The 13,177-nt window shown below is 46.0% G+C and overlaps 1 protein-coding gene across 4 annotated transcripts in view; it reads left to right on the top strand.

The window, feature by feature from the left end:
- Positions 1-13,177, top strand: part of CYFIP2 (cytoplasmic FMR1 interacting protein 2) — a 50,664-nt gene that overhangs the window by 14,478 nt on the left and 23,009 nt on the right. For all 4 annotated transcript variants that reach the window (XM_034067204.1, XM_031047463.2, XM_013128581.3 and 1 more), the window contains 11 exons: positions 973-1,077; positions 4,051-4,142; positions 6,957-7,074; positions 7,942-8,061; positions 8,610-8,735; positions 9,694-9,860; positions 10,127-10,274; positions 10,584-10,737; positions 11,274-11,430; positions 12,095-12,191; positions 12,815-12,891. In XM_034067204.1, coding sequence (XP_033923095.1) covers positions 973-1,077; positions 4,051-4,142; positions 6,957-7,074; positions 7,942-8,061; positions 8,610-8,735; positions 9,694-9,860; positions 10,127-10,274; positions 10,584-10,737; positions 11,274-11,430; positions 12,095-12,191; positions 12,815-12,891 — 1,361 coding nt within the window. The remainder of the gene's footprint in view (positions 1-972; positions 1,078-4,050; positions 4,143-6,956; positions 7,075-7,941; positions 8,062-8,609; positions 8,736-9,693; positions 9,861-10,126; positions 10,275-10,583; positions 10,738-11,273; positions 11,431-12,094; positions 12,192-12,814; positions 12,892-13,177) is intronic.

The raw sequence follows: 13,177 nt of genomic DNA, 5'->3' as shown, positions 1-13,177 counted from the left end.
TGTGTAGTTTCACTTTTGTTTTAGTAAAATGAAATTCCCTCCAGGGCAATGTTTCTCTTATTTTTCTTTTTACTTTTTGGTCCTTTTGGTTTACACACATCCCATATCCTCTGGACACACAAGTTGTTATGAGATAGAAAGAGCATCTGCATTCAGCAGCAAAGCTGCCTTTGTCCTCTTCCTTTTTCCCTTCTGATCTCTGTTACTCTGTGTCTTCTGCTGCTATACCTCAGTCCTCCCATATTCACTTCTTTGTGGCTGAACAGACTGAATGTGGCCATGGGTTGGAGATGTCTCACCCCAGTGCCTGATATGACACCTTTGATGTGCAGTGCCACGAGCTGCCTCTGTTTCTGCTCTAATTTGGACCTTCTCCCATCATTTCTTTACTGTCCTTTCTGGCCTTCTCCCCTATTCCCACATAGAAGTGTTCCTCCTCTCTCCCTTTCCTATGCTCTTCTCTATCTCCATCTCTTTCTGTTTCTCCAGTCTTTCCCAAGGTTGCTCTGCCTGCCTGGGACTAAGTACATGTTTTGTATATTTGTCCTTACTGTCAGTCAGTTACTACAGTGATTGCAGTCACTGTTAAGAACTTCATTACCATGGCATGAGTCAGCTAAGGTTCTTTAGAGGATAATATGGATAGTTTGAATATCTGTAATGATTTGTACTGAATTAAAGGGGAAAAAATCAATCCAAGAGAATATTTGAAGTTTTCAGTTCTTCTCCAGGAGTAAAGGTTTGCTTTTGGGTTGTTATGTGGGAGAGAGAAAAGTTAATGTTGTGTGTTTTTACACAGAAAACAGAAGCAATCCATCATGTGTCCTCCATCTACCATGTACATCCTTGCAGATACGTGCATGTTTTATACAGTCCCAGGTGGTACAAGAGCCTGAAATGGTCTTTCCTCATGTTAAGTGATGGAGAACTGTCTTTGACTTCACGCTAATGAAACCTTCCTGTCTTCTGCAGGTGATGGGGTTTGGCCTGTATCTCATGGATGGGAACGTCAGCAACATTTACAAGTTGGATGCCAAGAAGAGAATCAACCTTAGCAAAATAGACAAATTCTTCAAGGTCAGTGACCTATCTGGGTGAGGCTGGAGTTTAATGCAGACCATGAATTAGTGACCTGTACCTGTACCATTGCACAAACCACAGGAATCATTACAGATCCCAAAATCCTAAAGGGTTAAGAAATTATCTTGGCCAAAGGACGAGGATTGGGATTGCTGTGGACATGCATGGGCACAGCGCTGAAGCATGGGTGAGACGAGTGATGCTGGCCCTCAGTGCCAGCAAGGTTGTGGATGGGTGAGCAGTGCCTGGGGCTGGCTCTATTCCCACGGGAGCTGTTGGGAGCTGAGGATGCTGCACACCCTCACTAGGCAGCCCTGCCACAGTGACTCTACCTGCTTCCTGCTGAGGGGAAAGGATAGGGATAGTGCATAGACTATGTTTTGTGGACAAGGGAAGGGTGAGACAGACATTGCTTCTACCTCTTTGCACATATCTGAGGCAGGTTTGCAGTCTCTTGAGGAAAGCCATGCTTTCAGCCACGTGGCTGGTTTGCTGATGCCTGGGCAGGTGATGGTTGCACTGCACTTTGTCTCAGCAAGCTGCTGAGCTAAGGGACAGAGGATGCAGCTGGCCAGTCAGTGTGTGATCTGGCAGCCTTACTTCATGTGTAAACTGTGCTCCCTATAGGACAGAAAAAGCTTGGGAAGCTTGTGTTGGCTGGGGCATGGAGGTGCTCAGTGAGTTCTTCAAAGTGCTCACCTGGTGGTTTGATGAACCTCTTTTGTCTTGTCTGGGTTTTGGGAAAAGAGAACTGGATGCACTGGGAAGCAGCTATGCAACCTCCCATGCACATGTGCCGCTGAGTCCAGCCATGGACTGGCCCACAGCTGGAGGCCAGGCTGCATCCTGGGGCTATTCAGCATGAGAAAAGTTTTGGATAACCCTGTTCCTTCCCCCCAAAATCTGATGTCCTTGAGCCACTGGTCACCACTGGCAGATGGACCCTGCACAGCACCACCTGTGTCATTCACAGAGGTAAATGATGCCTCCTTTCCATTGCTTGGGCACACAGGATGGGTCTAGGGGGCATTTCAGGTCTGGGGCAGGTCAGCTGTAGGAGGCGTGGTGGAATCTGGCAAGGGACAAAGGTGTTGGCAGCAAAGAATAACAGTTATAGCAGAAGGATCACAGAATAACTTCCCAGATGGAGCAACTAGTTTTCTTATAGACATACTAAGCTTGAGCCTTCCAGAGTCCTTTTCCCTCCACTGTATTAATCTTTCTCCTGAGATGGGAAGATCAGTTTTTGTTACTAAGATTTGTTCCACATCAGGGAAAATGAGATGATGGTGATTCTGGGGAGGGACAGACCACTTCTTTCCCACCACTCTCAGCAGAGTGGGTTCTACCTGCCTCTCTACCCAGGAACCTGAAAGAAGAGATTGGTTCTGACAGGGTAGAGGATGCCTCCCTGCTTATTGCTCTGAGTTGCAGTTTATAGATGATGCACTGAGTCTGTGCAAGGGGAGGGAATGGGCAAGCCCAGAGAGCTGGTTTCATTAAAGGTTGGTGCGTCCTCATGCAGAGCAAGCTGGGGACCTCTTTACCCCAGTTTGCATCATCTCCTGAAGACATCTGTGAGAGCAGGGCTGAAATGTCCACATAGGAAACTATGGACAGATGCCATAACCTCATGGACAGGGTGATGATGAGGTGGGTGAATTCCCTCCAGGCACTGCAGAGACTACTGAGAACTGCAGCTCTGCAAAGGTGATTTATCGTGTCATCACTCATTGTCTTCCAACTTTCCTTGGTTCAGCTTTGCAAATTCAACTGAATCTTAGTTTAAATCAAGCCCTCAGTGTAATCTATAGAGTGTGGTCATCTTGGTACACAGCAAAGTGCTGTGGGCCATCAGTGAGTCAGGTAAAATGTCTTCCACTGCATGGAATAACTTCCTTCTCTCCAGCTTTTTTTCTACCTACACTTCTCCAATATCTGCTGTGGTCTCACCTAAGCAGTTAAATACCACTCCAGACTATCAGAACTCAATAAGAAAAGGCCAAATACTCCTCTTACTACATCTGCTTATTGCCTTCTGATTAAATTTCTAGTGGATTGACCAGGAATTTAAGTAGTGAAAATGAACTACCCCTTCATTTAAACCTTTTATGGAAGTGCCACTGGGAGTCCCTGGTGACAGCATTGCACATCCTCCATGGAAGTCAGCCTGAGAAGTACGTGATGATAGGACAGGGAATTTGCCACCATCTTCCCTGCATTTTGGGGCAAGGCTTTTGCAGCTGGGTGAAGCTGGAGCTTTATATTTTATTGAAGAAAAGTCACTAACTCTTGGTTCAGTTTTGTTTGCAGATGAAAGCTTAGTGGGGCTGGGACCTGTTTGAGCTTGGGGTATATTGAATGCACTTGGAATTTATTTTCCATCTGTATCCTCCTGAGATGTAAAGGTTGAGGAAAACCATGTTATATTGCCTGTGTCTTTGTGGAGAAATTTTAAGACACATCTGACTCCCTGGGGAAAGATGCTGTATCCCTGGGAGTCCAGGCAGCAAAGCAGCCTACAGCTTCTCTCTGAAGGGAGTCATGCAATGTGTTTACAGAATACCAGCGTGGTGGCTTTTCATCCCTCTGCTCTCTTGGAGGATTACAGTGGGAGGCAATAAGACCTGCTCAGGAATATGCTTCTCTCTTTTTGTTGTAAAAGAGCTTTTCCTAAGGCTGGTCACAGCGCTGAACCATTCTGGCCATAGCCAGCCAGTTGTCTGTGAGTCCAGGGCTCCAGAGCACTCGCAAGGGTGATTTTGCTCACACAAAAAGTCATGTGATCATTTTCAGTCACTTCCTAGGTGTGAAATGACCCCAGCTCTAGATTTGCACCTAGCTTTAAACAGCCTGATTCTTACCATAGCTCCAGAGATGCAGGATGCCGTCTTGCAGTCCCTTGTGTTGCGCTGGAGCCACGGGCTCTCTCTCTGCTGTGTTTCAACCATCTTTTGTTTTCTTTTCCAGCAGCTGCAGGTGGTTCCTTTATTCGGCGATATGCAGATAGAACTGGCCAGATACATTAAGACCAGTGCTCACTATGAGGAGAACAAATCCAAGTGAGTGCCTGCCATAATGTCTCTTGGCTTCTGTGTGTGTCCCGAAAGCCATGGGAGCTGCAACTGTCTGATGTGAGTGAGGTCTGTGCACGGGTACCCGTGTGTGTCCCTGTGAGGTGTGAGTCTTGGTGTGCCAGCTCTGTGTGCACGTGTGTACCTCCCTGTCCCTGCATGGGCAGATGTCCTCACCAGCCCCTCAGCACGTGTCCAGCCAGCTCTGAAGCTCCATGTAACCATACCCCCATGTGCAGGCAGGGCAGTGGGCATGTCTGTACCTCTGCTCCTGCTGGCAAGGGCTGGGAGGATGCTTGGTGGCCAGCAATGAGGCAGAAGGAAGGAGGAAGGAAAGGTGGCTGGTGCATGGGTCAGGGCTGAGTGCTTGCGAGGTGTGTGAGTGCGAGCAGCGTGTCCCTGCTCTGGGGAGATTTTAATCCACATTTTTGAGCCCAGGGACAAAATCCTCCAGAGCATGAACACAGCAGTGGATCCCCTTGCAGCAGACAGGGTGTCTCCTGTAGCTCAGGCAGATTTCATGAAGATTTGCAGTGGGTTGAACCATAGACTCAGATGCACTGGAAATCAATGAATATTGTGGGAGAAGGGCAGAAATGGAGTCTGTATGGGAGAGCTCAGGAGTGGTGTGGTGTTGTAAAACACTGCTTCCCAGCCTGGGTTTGCAGGCAGTCTGCTGCTCCACTTGGATTTGCAGATGTTGTGTCGTACCAGGCATGTGGCCCCACTTGACTTTGTAGTTTTGCATCAGTTATTGCTAGAAGAATTGGTGTTAGGTTTGGATATACTTGGAATGGTGTTTGCAACCACATGTAAGCAAAGCCCATCTGAACTGTGTCTGGCTGTGATGGCTAGTGGCAGCCTGGATTCCACCAGTGAGTGGTCTTTCACCTATGGGACCATATTGCATGGAAGACGTATTTCTTCAGTGGCTTCAAGAAGCAGCTGAGCTGAGCTGTCTCAGCAGGACAGGAACTAACCTGCAGGCTCATCTCGCTGTTCCCCTTTGCTCAAACCTTTCCACCCCAGAGGGTCTGGCTTTTCTGCCCAGGAACTGCCCCCCCTGCCCTCCTAAAGGCTGGTTGAAAAGTGCCATTAATCATTCACGATCGTTCATCAGTCGTTCACGCAACAGTGTGATGGAGCTTCCTGAGCAAAAGGTTTTCAATTGAAATTGAAAAAAAACCCCAAATCCTGGAGTTTGAATTTGAAAAGTATTTGTGGAAACTCAATTTAAAAGGGAAAAATTGCCTAAAACTTTGTATCTTTTCATCCCAGATCATTCAGAAAACACATTTCAATGGAATGTGTGTCAGCTGCATTCATTTTCTCATCTCAAAACCAGGGTAGCTCGCGGGCTGTTTACCTGTGCACAGTTTTAATGTTTGTCTTGAAATCTGTCTTACCAGGTCTGTGTGCTGTATCTTACTAACCAATGTTTCTTCCTCACTCACCTGCTTTCCCAGCAAATTGCATGGGACTCCCAAAACTAACTCTGCCAAGGTGGTTTCATATAATCCCCATTTCTCACTAATAATTGTTTTTTGTCACTTTCTTTCCCTCCGTGTCTCCATGAAAGTGGAATTAAGTGGTGTTTTTCCTGCATGGCACTTTGTCTCTGCACTATGGACTAGGTTGTGTGTGACAGGGAGGGCTGGTGCTGCCCTGGCTATTCCTGCTAACCTGCCGATTGTCTGGTGGGGAGCACAGGACATTGAAACGGGTAAGAGTGGAGCAATGGGACTGTGGGAGGATGGATTTCATGAGGGATGACATGGGCCAGCAGTTCCAGGACCTTCTACCACCATTGGCAACAGGTGTCTCACAGTTAACTATAGGAATATGCCTTCATGTCTATGTCCATATGAGAGGCAGGTTTCTCACCTTCCTTTTGTACTGGTAGTCTAGATTGGAGAAGATTACTGTATCCATCATAAGATGGACAACTATTTTGTGGAGGAGAAAGCAAGATCTGAAGTTGTGATCACAGAGTAAAACATAAGGTCTCACTGAGAAATGTTTGCTTGCACGAAGCATTTTGGTGGAGCCGTTCTAGTTTTGCGTCTGTGGCTAACGCAGAACGGGGGAAAATTAGATATTTAATTAAATAGACCTGATTTGCACCATTTCTTCATACGACTATGCCTTTGGAAGGGGAGTGCTGCCTTCTTTTAGGACCTCATTACACTGTTACGTGGTTCATGTGTCTCAATGCAAATGAAAATCTTATTAATTTAATATTCTGCTTGTCATTTATACTCCACATTGTTCGCTGAGCTGGCAGTGTGAGTCAGACCAAAAGCAAAGTGGGAGGGCTATTCCCTTTCTAGCCTCTTACAGATTCTTTCCCTGCAGGAGAAGGCAGCTTGACCCAGCTGCTTCAGACCTGGAGGGATGAACTCTAAGGAGATGATTATCCTTAGGTTTATCAGAAAGGATGCAAATGATGCTGGGTCTTTGCAGTTCATCCTTCCCTGAAAGCTTGTCTAACAATGGCCTGGGAAATAGCCATCTCTGGCCATGGGGTAGGTGAGCCCAGCATTGGAGAGCAGCCTTCAGGGTGGATGGAGTAGAGATGTTCAGGCTGAAAGGTGAGGCAAGCATCCCCATCATGCTATGTGAGACCACGTCTTGAAGACTCCACACATCAGGGAGCAGGAGAGATGACACAGGCTGACATTTGCCCTGAAGATGGTATGTCTTGAGCGTGTCGAAGAGAGCAGTTGCGCACAAGGCTTTGTCCCTGGGGGTGTCTGAATGGAGCCCATGTCCTGTCCTTGAAACTGTTGTTTTTTTGCCTAGGTGGACATGTACTCAGAGCAGCATCAGCCCCCAGTACAACATCTGTGAGCAGATGGTCCAGATACGAGATGACCACATCCGCTTCATCTCAGAGCTCGCTCGCTACAGCAACAGTGAGGTAAGCTCAGCAGTGAATTGCCATTATCAGGCTCATTAGATGGATGGGGCTGGGAGAGGACAAAAGTAGCAGGAGTATGGTTTGCCAATGACATACAGTAAGGAGGGAAGAAGGACACAGATAGAACAAACTACAATCCAGCCATTAAAAAGCAGATTAGGAAAGGCCCCATCAGGTCCAAAGTCATGTGCACCAGAAGACCTGCAACAGCTTCTGATCTTTGGCCGCAGCTTTGTTAAAATAAGAAGCAGAAAAGATTTCACAGCCAAGTGTTTATGAAGAGCCAGGTGGCAGAACACCGATGACTTGCAAATGGGTCTTTTCTGTTACACAGAGCTATTGGTCAGGTCTTCAAGGGAAGTTCACAAGAGCATCTCAGGTTTTGTCATTCCTGAATGCCCGCACCTCTGATGCACAAAACCTGTGACTGGTTTTTGCAGATATATGATCCTCATTCACCAGGGTTAGTTTAATGAATTGTTAGCATTCTCAATCCTTTTCTTTTTGGCATTTGTAAATGCTTGTTTTATCTTTAAATCAGGAAAGGACTCTCAAGGATTTCAGTAGTATTAGGTTATCAAAAAGGAATAGGAAAGTGGAATGAAAACAGTCAGTTATTTGCTCTGAGGTGACAGGTCAGAGTCATTTTTCTGTAGGAAATTGACTGCCTGGGAAAAAAGAGCCTTGCTAAGTTATACCCCTTTTCCTGAGGGACAGTATATGCACTGCTCAGTTTTATCTTGCTTGTTTAAGGTCATGGGGAATTCGTTTTAGCTGGGATTTGAAGAGCAATCTGTGGCTGCTGTTTGGCTCAGTGAAGCCTCTGCAGCAGGTTGCTGAGCCCTGATGTGATGTGATCTTCTCCAGGTGGTCACTGGCTCAGGACTGGACAGCCAGAAATCAGATGAAGAGTACAGGGAGCTCTTTGATCTCGCTTTACGGGGCCTGCAGCTGCTATCCAAGTGGAGTGCCCACGTCATGGAAGTGGTGAGTGCAGTCATGGAAGCGTTGAGTGTGTAATATCCTCCTCTTCCCAGGTGAGCATGAACTTGGCATGTAACAAAGCCTTGCAAAGGTGAGCTTGCTTTCATGCCACCTAGCTTTAAGCCATTAACAAACATGCTAAGATCAGGCAACTAACAACCCTGAAAACCCTCTGTACCAAATGTAGAAATAGCTTGATCATCTCACCCTGGACCTGACCACTTTTTGCAGGTATTGGGGTGTCCAATGTTAGAGGGGGACAGTATGACTGTTGTCCTAACCTGAACACGTTGGTTAAGTAGTGAAAGCTAACTGGGATGAGTGTAGGCCTTGAGCAACTAAAACTGCAATTCAGATGATGATGGAAATTCTTAATCTGCAAAATTTAAACCACATTTCAGCACAAGTCCATGGATGTCAAAAGCCCAGTGTGACCAGTAACCTCCCAGATAAACTAAGCCAGTATTCAGTACTGTGATAATAAAGCCCAAATGAATGTCAAACAACTGTAGTAATGTTGCAATGTTGACAGTGTCTTTTCCGTCTTTTAGTACTCTTGGAAGCTGGTTCATCCCACAGATAAATTCTGTAACAAGGACTGCCCAGGAACAGCAGAAGAGTATGAGAGAGCCACACGGTATAACTACACCAGTGAAGAGAAGTTTGCCTTTGTGGAGGTAGGTGCCAACTACAGAAGAGTAAGAACCAGCCAGTGCTGGTTTCCTGTCTCTCTTCCTCAGGCCAGGGGAAAAGGAGTGAAGGGCATCTCACAGTACTCAGCCAGTTCCTCATCCCCATGAGTTTAAGGGTTCTGACATCCCTGTGGCCTTTAGTTTGCCCAGAACCACAGGCTGCAGAGGAATCTCTGAGTTTCTCTCACATATTCTCATTCCTCTCAGGTGCAATCGTGCAGGTTTCGTTTTCCCCTTCTAAAATACATTATCCCAGAGGTACTCCCGCCATCACTGATGGGCTGGGCCTTGGCCAGTGGCAAGTCCATCTCATAGGGAAGCTTCTAGCAGCTTGTCACAGAAGCCACCCCTTTAGTGTCCCCCTCACTACCAAAACCTTGCCGTGCAAACCCAATACAGCAGTCTTGCAGAGCAGTGTGATCTGGAGCAAGATCTGGAGCTACATTCAGACACTGTGCAAACACAAGTGAACCTGGCTGTGGGAAGCCCCTACACCTTCATCTTCCCTTAGACAGTCCAAGGTGGTTTGAATAGAGCTTTAATTTTTGTGGCTCACTCCCTCCTGGGAATTGTCTCTACTCTAGTACAAGGAACACAGTGCACTGCTGCAGATGCAGGTCTATGGAAGCCAGACAGTGCATCCGCATATGGAATATGTGCAGCTTCCTGAGATTATGTGCTATTAAAGATGAGATCAGGAGTGGAAACAGCCTGCCAAGGGACACGGACCATTTGCAAGAAACTAGTGATGTAAATGCTCTCCTCAGCTTGTTGTGATCTGTAAAGCAGTTAAGCAGTCAAAAAAGCCAGCCACCTAATTACTGGACCTAAGTTACTCAAGTTGAATTAATTTAGTCACAAATTCTCTTAATGTTGGATTTTTGGGCCTCTTCCTACAATGGAAAAAAATAGCATATACATCCATTTTTAATTTTTGCTTCAGGTAATTGCCATGATCAAAGGTCTGCAAGTGCTGATGGGCCGAATGGAGAGTGTGTTTAACCAAGCCATCCGCAACACTATCTATGCAGCCCTGCAGGACTTTGCCCAGGTGACCCTGCGAGAGCCGCTCAGGCAGGCGGTCAGGAAGAAGAAGAACGTTCTGATCAGGTCAGTCTGTCCTTCTTGAGTACAACACAAAGCCCATGTATTTTTCTGTGTAACACTATAAGCATGTGGCCCTGCATACACCTCACGGTATACACCCAGCCATGTACCTTAGCCAGCAGCTATTTCTAAGGTAACTTCTGATACCTCCAGTGACAACAGTGTATGTCCCCACCTCAGACAGTTTTCCTAAGTGCACACCAGTTAATATTTTCATCTTGAAGCAGAATCAAACTTAAGCACTACTTTCTCTATCCCACCTATTCCAGTGTCCTTCAGGCAATTCGGAAGACGATCTGTGACTGGGAGGGAGGTCGAGAGCCTCCAAATGATCCTTGCCTGAGAGGTGAGAAGGATCCTAAAGGTGGATTTGATATTAAAGTCCCAAGACGAGCAGTAGGACCTTCAAGTACACAGGTATGTAAACATCCATCTCCTGTGTAAGGAGTTAAGGGTCTCACAGGACTCTCCCACCCTGTGGATCAGCAGCTGTTTCCATGGTCTGTTCCATGAGATCTTCACACTGTTGTGTGTTAAATGTTGCTTTGATGCCTAATTTATTGTACAGTTCCCAAAGCCTCCTTTTTTTGGGGGTGTGATTATTTCTAGCTCTGAAAGAGAGTAGCTTATGGAAGAGGTATGAATTTTTATTGCAGAGCAGTACAGCTGTGTGTAGTGGTGTCTCACTGCAGGGTGGTAACTACATGTTGACTGTTTCTTCCACAGCTTTACATGGTGCGGACCATGCTGGAGTCCCTTATAGCAGACAAGAGTGGCTCAAAGAAGACTCTGAGGAGCAGCTTGGATGGGCCGATAGTCTTGGCCATTGAGGAGTTCCACAAGCAGTCCTTCTTCTTCACCCACCTTCTCAACATCAGCGGTGAGTTTATGGCAGAGGGAGGCTTGAATCCAACTCTTGCATGCTCAGAAAAGCAAAGATAGATCAGCTTTGCTCCTTATTGAATGCACAGAAGATTTTCCTTGATTTTTTTTTCAAACATCCAACTTCTGCCTGATTCAGGCGTGGTTTAGGCAATAATCATTATGTGAACAGGAATGAGTTAGTAATGTGAAACAGCGATAGGTGGCAGTTTATTTTCTAGGACTGGAGTTTTCTTTCTGTCCCAGACAAACTTCTGGGAACAACAGAAATCTTCCAAAGTAAGTGCGGGCCACGAAATGTTCTCCTTGGAGTTCTAGAGCAAAAGGAATGATCCTTTCTTCATTACAAAGTGCTCAGATGACATGGACATGTTCTGGGTTTAGAAACAGAGATATCCTATGAAAATGTTCCATACCCAAAACCAGTCCAATATAAGGCTGCAGGATCTGCCTTGTGTGCTCTCCCCTCACTGCCATCCCCATGGGAATAATGTGGGTGCCCTCCCACTGGGGGGGATCTCCTCTGAATTTCAGAAGCGCTGCAGCAGTGCTGTGACCTGTCCCAGCTCTGGTTCCGGGAATTCTTCCTGGAGCTGACCATGGGCCGCCGCATCCAGTTCCCCATTGAAATGTCCATGCCCTGGATCCTCACGGACCATATTCTGGAAACCAAAGAACCCTCCATGATGGAGTAAGAGCTGATGGGCTGTGTTGGGGCTGTGCATGTGCTGGGGCTTGGGATTTTGTTTTCAGAAGGGTAGGCTGGTGATGAACCGTCTTTGTGATGTGGGAGGGAAAACAGATGTTTCCTGACTGGCTGTCACATGGATATGTACTATATGAGTACCTTGTTAGCAGATGCACACTGGTACTGGCTCATAAACCATATTTGGATATGGGCACAACTTGATGGTACTGTCATCTGCATGCAGCAGTCAGACAGCATGTGCAACCAAAGAGATGTGGGCCCTGTCTAAGGCACGTGAACACTTCTTTTATTCATATATGTGATAAGTATTGAGAGGCATTGCTGTTATGCAAGTATTATGTTCATAATGTCCTCCTCATTAGGAAAACTTTGTTTTTATATTATGAACATTGTCAGAGAATTTTGTGGAAGAGAAGTGTTTGATTGAACAAGTCACAGTTAGCTCAAATCCAGATCTGTTGTAGCTGCTTCCAGAAGGACACAAAGAGCAAGAGGGAGTATCTGAGGGGCTAGAGGGGGTGGAAATGATAGAAGTGAATCCAGAGAAAAGCCACTTTTTGCAATGAACAGGGTGCATACACTGGTGCAGTTTATGCTGATATGCTCCAGAGTCAATTTAAGACATGATCTGTCTTCTTGCCCTCAGGTATGTACTGTACCCTTTGGATCTCTATAATGATAGTGCATACTATGCCTTGACCAAGTTCAAAAAGCAGTTCCTGTATGATGAAATTGAAGCTGAAGTAAGTTCTCTTCATCTTTCCTATACATAAATAGCTCACTGGGGTCACATTGCCCTGTTTGACATCACTTCGGCAGTTCAGTGGATTCATCATAGGCATTTGGTGTCCCTGCCCATGGCAGGGGGGTTGGAACTAGATGATCTTAAGGTCCTTTCCAACCCTAACTATTCTATGATTCTATGATCTCAAAAAAAAATACCCCATCAGACTGAGAAGTTTTCAAAAGATTGGAATTTACAGAGGTCTTACAGACTTCGCTGATTGAGGGCTTCAACTTCACTGTACCCATGGGGAACCATGGAAGCCAAAGGCTGTCAAACACTGGGAGCATGGAAGAATCTGTCTGATGTTATGAGACATCAGAGGAAAATGAGAAATCAGAGATGATTGAGGATGGGGGACCAGGCCCTGTTAGAATATGCAGAAACTGTAAAAGAGAAATGTAACTGCAATTTTCTGGTTAACTTCAGTATGTGAGAGCCGCAGTGCAGTTTTTAGACAGCGTGACATACATGTGTATATTAAATTAGAGCTCTGTGTTGAGCTGTATTGATCTTACATGCGTAGGAAGGAGCTGCTCTGTGCTGATACAACCTCATAAAGTCTTGTTTTTTCTCCCCCAGGTGAATTTATGCTTTGATCAATTTGTGTATAAGCTGGCAGATCAGATCTTTGCCTATTATAAAGCAATGGCTGGCAGGTAGGAGAACCTTACTGCTGATGATGACTGATGATAATCACTGTATCCAAATTGCTGTTAACCAAAAGATTTCCCTCAGGGAATAACTACTGCAAGTACACACAACAAAATAGATCATCCCTATGCCGCAGAGCTGGCTGTCCACGTCAGACCAGAGTAGATATGGAAATGAATTAATGGTGGCAAGGAGACATGGTTAAAAGTGAAAAATAATAATTGGCATCCTAAGTAGCTTTCTGAGTACAGTTTGTGAGAGCAGCAGAAAAGCAAACAGAGCCTATTGAAG

This window comes from Melopsittacus undulatus, chromosome 10 (assembly GCF_012275295.1).
Source record: "Melopsittacus undulatus isolate bMelUnd1 chromosome 10, bMelUnd1.mat.Z, whole genome shotgun sequence".
In the NCBI taxonomy this organism is placed as follows: Eukaryota; Metazoa; Chordata; class Aves; order Psittaciformes; family Psittaculidae; genus Melopsittacus; species Melopsittacus undulatus.
The sequence above is the reverse complement of the archived record's forward strand: the minus strand, read 5'-3'. Positions and strand labels throughout refer to the sequence as shown.